At 42.6% G+C, this 10,315-nt stretch overlaps 1 protein-coding gene across 1 annotated transcript; it reads right to left on the bottom strand.

Moving 5' to 3' along the window:
• Nucleotides 1–348: 348 nt before the first annotated feature.
• On the bottom strand, nt 349–9,868 carry LOC125890592 (hyaluronan and proteoglycan link protein 1-like). The gene is made up of 4 exons (XM_049579296.1): nt 9,435–9,868; nt 4,322–4,663; nt 2,462–2,761; nt 349–2,290 (listed from the first exon to the last, which is right to left on the bottom strand). Exons 1-4 carry the CDS (start codon nt 9,634–9,636, stop codon nt 2,004–2,006), a joined length of 1,131 nt encoding a protein of 376 aa, XP_049435253.1. The 5' UTR covers nt 9,637–9,868; the 3' UTR covers nt 349–2,003.
• Between the last annotated feature and the right edge of the window lie 447 nt (nt 9,869–10,315).

Raw genomic sequence — 10,315 nt, 5'->3', positions numbered from 1 at the left:
GGCATTTCACTGCTGAATCAACCTAAATCTGACCCCATTCCCATGCATTCCCACAAGCACTCTTAAGCACTGTGCTACTGTTCCCTTTGTCTAACTTAGTGGTGGGCTGGCAGCCTGGCACTGAGTAAAAAAATGCCTAAGAATAAATAAATGTGAGGAGAGTCTAATCTTAAATCCTCTCAACGACGTGGGTTCATGCCAGATACATGGCCCCTAATTTGGCATCCTAAACAATGCCGTTTAAATCTCTGCTTAAACCTCTTTTTATTCACATAATACATGTTGATCTGGGTCCAGCAGAAATAAACAAAAAAAAGTTCCCCGTTGAAAAAGGGACAGTCTCAGAAATTGATTTAAAAGTCGTATTCTTTATTTCAAACTGCTTTGTTGAAAAAGGTACATGGCGATAAGATACAAAAATACCTTCACCTTTTTTCATGCACAAGTGTAGACAAATGCACAGGTGTGAGAGACATTTTTAAGTTTTGCTTTTACAAACAATGCATCACCATATTACCACGTGTAACCTGCAGTAAGTACCATATGTCAGTGCCCAGGGTTAGAAAAAGTAAAACACAAGTGTCAGATTTCTTTTCAAACAGATACCTAGAGGGGGTGCTATCTTGTGGTTGTGGCACAGCTTTGCATGGTCAGCTCTGTATGTCTAAAACATGCTCACTGTGGTCCACGGGGAAATATATAAGATATTCCTTTACATTTATTCAGACTCAGTCACTACAGCAGCGCTATTACAGAATTCTTATTGAGGAATGATCATCAGTATCACTCAGGTTTTTAAAACAACAGAGTGCAAGTGGAAAGTTACCACTTACAGCTCATAACCTCAGTAAGATTTAATGAAACTGTTGCCGCAGTCAGAGTGGATTTCAGCCCACTGGTTCATTAATTGTAACTGCTGTAATATTAAAGTTATTGTCTAACTCCTGCAGCTGTTAGACAATCAGGGTATGTTTTGGTACAAGTTTGTGCTCAGGGGCAAAAGGGAAAGATCTGTACTTATTCTGCATTCATTGTCTGACTGTAATCTTGCTGTTTTGTATTGTTTTCTAAAAACTACACTTCACGTAAACATCTGCAAGTGACAAAATCTGTTTTTTCTTCTTTAAAAAGAACATTATGAACATGTAAAAAAAAAACTATAGTGACAAACATCATTAAAAAAGTAAAAAAAAAACATTTAGTTAAAACAAACATACTGCATAAGGTTACAATAGTAAAACTGTCCTTCAGATTGGAACTGGGAGTTGATTTAATGGGAGCTATCAATGCAGAATAGGTCACAGTCCAACGAGACATTTACATTCATTTTCTTGCTCAACAGTAAATTTGATATCACAACTCCTCTGGTTGAAACGACTGTGGTTTAAGAGGTGGTAAAAACAGCTTCAACTCTGATTAGAGAGGAGTCCAGATGAATACTTACTGCAGTATAACATGTAGGCCTATCTATAGCTCGACAGCGGTAGTTATGTTCATGTCTCTGGAATCAATCTAAGGTCTTTCATGGACGTGATACTTGATAAATGCGGAACATATCACATCGTTTTGTTCTGTAGACAAATTTTTGAAGCAGCAAATATCATCTGCACATGAGCGTAAATGCTCTAAGTCATGAATCGTTCTGTGGAGGACAAACGAAATTTAAATTATGTTTCACAACCATCAAGTTCTTGTCTGTGTCGCATCACTCATACATTAACACTGTTGCTTTTCCCTCAACAGTCTGTGTAAAATTAATGAATGCACAGTTAGAGAAAAACAAAACTTAATGGCTAAAAAATATTTTTGTCATTCATTGCGTATGGAAGTAAGGTGTACAGTATTTGTTGTTTTAGGGGTTAAAAAGGGTTATCACAGTTTCAGAAAGGCATTGAGCTCATGCTAGTTAAGACTGAAAGCTTATCGGCTTTATTGTGGGTTTTATTGGTTGTGGTTGTTGCTGCTCTTTGGTGGTTATGGCTTCCCTACTCCTATCTACCGCCTCAGTACTCTTTGTAGCAGTAGACGCCATAAGACTTTTGCATCAGGTCTGGGAATCCGACAAAGCGCACTGCAGCTTCTGTCGGGCTGCAGTTCTTGCGGGGCCTGGAGATGGGGTAGCGGACACTTGTGTCAGCCAACCAGCCGGCATCGCAGCGATCGTAGCCCTCAAGCTTCCAGGCGGAGTACATGTGGCCCACCTTGGCGATCTCTGCACCATCGTCTATGCATGCCTGCACAGCCTCATCAAAGGTCAGGCTGTCGGGCTGGACCAGCCAATAGAAATGTCCTGACAGGAGAGAAAACCAAACAGACCAATCAGGAGAAGACCTTGCTTTTTTCACAATAGGATTCAAGTAGCTGTGAGTGTATGTCCTACTTTTTGCACATTGGTTCACCAAGCTAGGCCATGGTGCAAGAACGCATCAAGAAAATGGATAAACAAATAAAAGAAACTCACCCTTGAGTGCTGAAGAAAAGCAGAACACATCGAAGTGGCTCTGTTTGTCGCGGCGGCCATAGTTTCTGACACCAGGTCCATTTTTGGTGCCACCGCAGGGCTCTCTGGGTTTGGTGATGGGATACTGCACTGTGCTGTCACTAAGCCAGCCAGCATTGCACCAGTCCAGACCACCTCTCCAGGCATCAAACAGCTGATCAAAGGTAGCGACACTAGCATTCTGGTCCAGACAGGCCTGCACGGCATCATCAAAGGTCATGCTGTAGCGGCCAACACGGGGGGAGTATGGGAACACGACACCTGAGGGAGGCAGAGGAGATGAAAAAATAAGTTAACCTCTTAGTCTGTGTTTAGTTTTATGTTGGTGAATGGAGGCGTAGACTTTCAAGTTCAGCAGCGTGCAAAATGTTGGCAGTTGACTCCAGAGGCCAGACTTTGCTAACTCATTAATTTTGTGCTTGTCTACCTCTCTGCATGGGAGAAAGGATCATCTTATGCAAACTAGGTGTTAAGTTCTGCTGCATCAAACTTCAAAGCAAAGTGCTCTTAACTGCTTTAACTGCATGGGTCCAAGAAGTAATAAAATAATAACTCAAAAGTGAATCTACGCATCAGTGCAAGCCAATTCATGAGAAATATGTAGACGTTGCTGCAGAATTAATAGTGACTCATCATGGCGTCTTTTTAGACCATGTTTTACCTCAATACATTGTCGACTGTATTACATGATTAGCAAAAGATTTTGCACATTTTAACAGCTGTATCAAAGTATCGGAATGTTGATATTTTGTGTCAGATTACATGTGCGTGTTCAGCCTCCACCCAGATTGATCCGTAACACATGTGAAAAACTATCAACAAAAGGTGTCTGGGAGCCGCCCTTTGGTGCAGAGGAGCTCCAACACACTGCAATAATTTATTGTGTCACCATGCATGGTTCCAGGGATTTATGTATGAATATGTTAATAGCCCCAACTTGCATGAAAAGCAGTTTCTCTTCGTATGGCGCATTTTAAAAGGCAGACAATTTAGTGATTATAAAATCTGATGAGTCAGTCAGATGTACGAGGATATGGAGTGGAAAAGATGGAAAATGTGTTTCTGTTTACTGATGTTGAACAGTATTCAAATGTGATCATGGCTGAATCATTACAGCGGTTTGGATAAATCAACACAAGCTGTCTGTTCTTGTCTGTTTCTCTTTTCACAAGAAAAGAAAATGTGGATGTTTTAAATAACTAGAAACTAAAACATTGCTGAGAGAAAATGACTCAACTTGAACTATGCATATTAACAAGGAAAGGGCACATATATAATGACTAGTGAAGGAGCTACTAATGCTGTCACAGCTGGTGTGGTAAAGGGCAACTACACCCATTTTCAGAATCCATACACGTTATTCCTGTGGTGTAAGACAGTCCAGAAATGTTACTGAACATGAACACTTCTCTCCCAAACTAAAAAAAGTAGAGTGCTAAAATGTATGCAGTCATCAAGTGTAAAGCCTGGAGCTGCTCCATAGACAATGAATTGTTACAGCTGACACTGAGAGCACCCAGGGGAATGACCTGAGTATATGGGCACATTTTCTGTTTCAAGACTGAGAACACTGCAATAGAATAAAGCTCATTTGGGTGTAAAAAAAGAAAACTTTTTGAGGGTCCACAAAATCAGGCTCCCATTCATTGTCTATGGAGCAGCTCCAGATTTTATACTACTACAGTAGCTCATGTTGACACATACTGACTGAACATTCCAAGACCATGAAATAACAAAGGTGGTATTCCCCTTTGACTTATACTTTAAGGCCCATCCCTAAGTGATGTTACTAAATATATATATAAATGAAATAGGATTTACCATCAGTGGCAACGCCTTCTACCTCCAGGATAATCTCTTTCACGGTGTCTTCCATCCCATTGATGATCTCACAGCGGTACTTTCCCATGTCTTCCATGGAGACGTCGGTTATGATTATGGTGGCATCTTCATGGTCAAGCTCCTGCATAAAGACACGGTCCTCGAAGTTTCCATAGGTCTTCTTGTGGAATCCCATTGAAAGCAGCACATCCTCATTCAGTGCTTCATCATCGGCCACCTTGGTCCATTTCACTCGGATACCAACGTGTGCAAAGGCAGAATCTTTGGACTGGAGCCGGCAGGGCAGAGTGACATTGTCACCCAGGTTGGCAAAAACCTTGGCTGGAAAAGAGGAAAACATGGTATAACCTTAATGGGGTTCTGGTGGTGATTAGGCTTATGATACTACTGGAAAATATGATGTAATGTTTATACAAATTAGAATTATATTTTACACATTGAGCCCAAAGATTGCATCCAGAATTATTTTGCTTTGATTTTGTGCTTGGCATGAAACTGATGCAGTCTGTTTGAGAAAACACCAAAAAAGGAAAAATGCCTGAAAACTGCTTTCCCCCATTCTTCCGTCTTTATTGGTCTTTCTTTTAGTAGCTACATAATTATTCCACAGTGTGTTACTGCTTGTGTGTACTGTATGTATTATTGTACAACACACACGGACATACACACAAAGCTTTCTCCCACACAAAACTATCAAAGACTCTGGGTGTATCCAGTTTGGTTTAATAGATACAGCATTGGACACAAGCCAGTCTTCAGCCCCTGGAGCCAATCATCCTCCTCAGTCTCCTTCCTGCTCTTGTCAGTCCTGGCACTTATAAGCTTTTGGTTCCTCAGCATTAACTCTCAAAATGAAGTGCTTATCTTTCATTCGCTCCATCTGATTTGTGTAAAGTATGTCAAGCACCAAGTGAATAACAAGGAAAGTAAGTAGATAATATAGTAAATGATATACGAATCTGGCTGTCATCGTTTTTTCTTACTCAAATATCCTCCGTGCACTCCTGTCCAAACTAGGCCACCCATTAACTCTAAACAGCAGTGCATTTATGTCTCACCATGGGTTCCCACAATCTCCCTGACCTCCTTGTTTAGACCTCACAGGGCTTGCTTAGTTAAGAAGACCCCAACCTGCCAGAGGTCGCCTGTGCCAGGCAATAATAAGCACCAGATGGATGGATGTACACGACCCCTGACCCCCACCACCATAGGTATATCCTTGAACAATCAGCTCTGTAAGTGGAGTCAAATGCTGCAGCGCACAGGACTTGAAAGATAATATGGTAATTATATAACTGTGTGAATCAACTGGCATTTTAGCTATAAGTAGACTTTTGCAAGCAAGCAATTTTTGGCTGGTTCAGTCATGTTGCTATGTCTAGTATTCACTAAAAAAAAAATAAAAGAACCCTGAGCTGCTCTGGTTTTGATTTACTGTCTTCCCACTTACTCAATATGGATGAGCTGTGCCTGTCTGTCTCTACTTTCTGACTGAGGATGCCAGCGTTTGTGTTGAGGCGCCTCACTTAGAGCAGGAGCTGCAACACTAGAGCCAGGACTGGAATACTGTGTCACTGGTTCCTCAACAGGGAAAACGTTTCCCACAAGGGCAATACAGAAAATAATAGGAGCTACTGGCTGGCTGCCTTCCGCTCTGATCAACCCATTCTGCACCCCCCACCACGCACGCGCACTTACACACACACACACACACGCACACAGAAGTGACACTGAATGACTTATAATCAACCCCATGTCTAAACTGTCCCAGTCCTCTATTCTAACCACACAGTCGACACGTGTCTGGACTTTGTTCAGTGGCGCTCAGATCATTAGTATTGAGCTCTCCTTCAGAAGGATTTAATTAGCAGAAGCACTGCTGACAGACCTAATCTACCCTTCATTCCAACCTCGTGCCACTTTTCCTTCCATTTTTTCATTTCTTTCATAAGACTGCAAACCTCCTCATACGCCAGAGACTACTCCTATTACCCAGTCACCACACCCAGTAGCCTCACTCGCCTCTCCACTGGTCAGCAAGATGCCAGGTATTTTACAAGCTTGGCGACACCCCGTTTTGACGCTGCTAATTACGGGTGTCTTCGAAAGCGGAGTGTAAAAGCAATCTGGACAGGAGGCCTCTTTCCCCGCTCTGTCAGTGACGAATGACTCACAGCTTCGCCGTGCCTCATAAATTCTCTGCATGGGTAGCAATTGCAAGAAGTGCGATTGAAACCTGTGGGATCCAGAGTGACTACGAAGTGAAAGCCCTTGCCAAGGTGAAGCTGATGGTGACGTCAACATTTATACCTAAAAATTTCCAAATTTCTGCATCTTAGGAAATGAGAGTAGATAGAATAAAGGGGTTCATTGTACTGTCTTGTGGAAACATTGTTCTGTACAGAGACAAAAACCACCCACTGGATGTGGTTTGTAATCCTATAATGAGAGATGGGAGGAGGGGGTTAATTGGACATCACTGTTGGAGTGAATTACTGCATACATACTAACCGTATACCTTAAAGAGCTCTAAATGAAAGAAAAACAAAGAACTCTGTCTCTTAAATATATCATTTATTCTGGCGCAACCTTGAAGGTAATGTTTCCTGCGAGACAGTAGCAGCAGACAGGCATGTTGAGAGTAATTCCACAGTCTTTCCTGCTCCTGCAGTTACCAGCAGACATGTCCCAGAGGAGAATGTGGCCCCGGCCATGTGGGGCACACTACGCTCATAAAGCAACAGCCTGTTGTGTGTACTCAGCCTTTCAGGGAGAGAAGAAAGCTTTTCTTTTCTTTGTCACACCTCACCCACATAAGTCCCCCAGAGGTCAAACCTGGTGCCACAAATTGTCACATTTTGCATAAAAATGGGTTGTCAAATAATTCAGAATCCATCTGAAATCTTTGTGGAGCGCAGCTGGGAATGAGAACCCAGCAACGGAGTAAACGAACACATGTGCATGACAATAAAAAAGACTCGCAGCTGCAGCCAAGACCCACTGGCATTTTATGACCGAGCACAATTCTCTCTCACTCTGTTAAAGGTTGTAATAGCAAGTGATTGGAACCATCTGCTTTGTCGTAACACCGAACTGTAAATTAACAACAACATCACAGTGGTCCAAGTCTAGTCAGTGACCTATATACTCTGAAACTACAACAGTGTAATTAAGCTGTTAAACCTCAAAACATCATTTGTGCTTAAAGTTAATTGGCTCAAATCCCTGCTCTATGAAAGGATGGAAATCATGGGAGAGGAGTCACTGCTTATCAATGCAAGCCATGGTGTGCCACGCCCTCTGACAGAGCAGCTTCATATGAGATGCTTTGCAATATTCTGCAGCCTTAGTCTCATCTGCTGTCGGCCCACTGTGTCAATATGAAGAAAGAATTAACAAGCACAGCTGGGACAAACACAGCAGGCCAACTCCTACACACTAATTCCAATAAACTCTGTCCTGCTGTCTGTCATGCAGAACCAGCAGAAACACAGAGTGTGGGTGTACTGCACATTGCTCACATGGGTACACACTTGCAATCCTCAGCACACATATAAAGTAGACTGTCACCAGAGTCATTTGTGAATTAGCACAAATGCAAAAGCACTGAACATGGCTCCATCAACATCTCATCCCCTCGCCTATACTCAATTTCAACTCAGTCCCCAGCCCCAGCCCCAGCCCCAGCCCATTTCCGGCCTAGCTCCTTTTCCCACCGAGCCCTAGCAACGGGGCCAAGCCTCAGTAACCAACAACTACAGTGAGCATTAGACTTAACAGACTATTACCTCACAGGGAAAGACAGAGTCATTTGGCTGCTGTTCAGCATGGGGCTCTATACGTTTGGCTGCGGGTCATTAATCTTAACTTCGCTCCTGTCAGGCTGCCTGTTACCGTGGCGGGTTTCCAAAAGCTCCCAGTGCCAGAGTGAGTCAGTAGGTATAAGGACAGGCAACGCCCCGTGAACAGACAGAGAATACACCGCTACATATGGCCAATAAAAGCTATACTGTATGGAACAATGATTGAGCTGGCGTGAGTCTCGCCAGTGCTTTTACGTAATGCAGACAGTGAGGTCATGTATAAACATACATGTGCTGTATGGACACAGACCCGTGACATCACTGGCTAAATGGAGCGATTCCAGTTTTTGGATTAAACAGCATCATCTCCTCCTGGAGTGAAACTATTCTCCCCACAGACAAGCCATTTCCTCCCGTCTTGGAAGAGAGAGAGCTGAGACACCCCTAATTTGACATCTACTGAGTCAGCTTGCAGGGCTGCTGAAAGCGCATTAAAAATCACTCATATAACATAAGAGCGTCTACTGTAGCTTTTTTTTTTTCTTTCTCCACAGCGGTAGATCTATTCTGGTATTTCACAGCTTGCAGTTGCAGCAACCGTCTCAGTCTGTCATCCTGTAGGCAGGTGTGAATTTGAATTATAACAGCCTCATGATGGAGCGCAGGTGCTCTCTGATAAGATGTCTTTCTAGGTTTTTATTTTCTGTCTTTCACAGGAAGTGGAGGACAGACTGACAGATCTGATAAAATGACTGACAAAAAAAAGAAAGACAAAAGGTCAAGACTTTACTGTGGGAAATTCCTGACAATTTTTACAGTCTAGTGAGAATTTATATTCAAACGGTGGCAAGCACTGCTCGCCCAGCTTCAGCCACTGACACACATGTGACCCATTTTAAGAGCACAACCAGTAGTATTAGTGGTGTGGTTTTCATTCAGCAGTGTGGGCAACGAGCCTCTGTGAATGGCAGTTCATGCTGTGGTGGTCTGTATGCAGCAAGTCAATGAGTTGATAGTGAGTCAGTGTGTGTGTGTGTGTGTGTGTGTGTGTGTGTGTGTGTGTTACCCCAGAGACGCCTCTGTTACCTACTGCTACAAAGACCCTGTTGTTGCACAAGTCTGAACTGTGGCACCACTTAACTCATCCTCCAGCTTTTTCTTTTTTATGCATGGTAACACTTGCACATGCACACACACATGCAGACACAAAGGATGAAAACAGACACACACAATCACCCACATACTTTTTACTTTTTTTTTTTTTTTTTTTAACATGAAGTTAATCTTACCTATTGCTGGGGCATTGCTCGTCGGCTGATCTGGTAGTGCTGGGGTATTGCTCGTCGGATGATCTGGTAGAGGTGGGGAAGTATTCGTCGGATGATCTGGTAGTGGTGGGGGAGTGCTCGTCCACTCATCTGATAGTGGTTGACTGTAGGCACTGCCAGCCAGGGTCAGGGAGATCATTGTGATGCACAGCAGACTCGTCATTTTCTCTTTTTTTTTTTTCTCACACAAAGGGCCCACTTCAATAAAAATATAAATATAACACTTAAAATGAAACAAAAAAAGACTGCACTAAGTTATCTAAGCCTTGAATATTTTAGGAGAGCCAACAACTTTTCTTCTGCTTTAATTTTTATTAATCTAGCTGTCTGTCTTTCTGTCTGTCTTTGTGCAGCAGCCGCCTGTGGTGCTACTGGAAAGTTTGGGCTCCTCAGAGGTCCAGACAAGTGCCTTTTATTGAAGCCTTACATGGTTGAGACCACTCCCCTTCCCCTCAGCCCATCACCATGCACAGCTCTATACTGGCTCCCCTTTGCCACATTATTTACAAAAAACTCCCTCCTCTCCCTTGGGAGATGAAAGGATGCAGAAAAACTCCAGACAATTAACCTGCATATCATTAACCACAGTGACATGTTTTTGTTTTTGTTTTTTTTTTTTAGATAAGAGTGAAACTATGATAATTCCTGTGAGGAATGCAACTCAGTCATGATAATGCTTTGAAATTGATCAGAAATACATTTGTCATCATTAGAGGCAGTTAGTGAAACACAATCTTAAAATGTCAGATTTGTTTTGCACCACATCTGTTGTCCCATGATTTGCAGCCTTGGTATGTTCTCACTCTATTAACTCTGATTCATTCTGGTTTACACCCCATTTC

The sequence above is a fragment of the Epinephelus fuscoguttatus genome, linkage group LG6, assembly GCF_011397635.1.
Source record: "Epinephelus fuscoguttatus linkage group LG6, E.fuscoguttatus.final_Chr_v1".
Lineage (NCBI taxonomy): Eukaryota > Metazoa > Chordata > Actinopteri > Perciformes > Serranidae > Epinephelus > Epinephelus fuscoguttatus.
Note: the sequence above shows the minus strand (reverse complement) of the source record. Positions and strands in the feature narration are given on the sequence as shown.

Coding starts and splice junctions, on each gene's coding strand:
- LOC125890592 (XM_049579296.1), bottom strand. CDS start 9,636: ATGACGAGTCTGCTGTGCATCACAATGATCTCCCTGACCCTGGCTGGC. Junction 4,664..9,434: donor GAGCAATGCCCCAGCAATAG/GTAAGATTAACT, acceptor CCTCTTTTCCAG/CCAAGGTTTTTGCCAACCTG. Junction 2,291..2,461: donor CTTTTCTTCAGCACTCAAGG/GTGAGTTTCTTT, acceptor CTCTCCTGTCAG/GACATTTCTATTGGCTGGTC.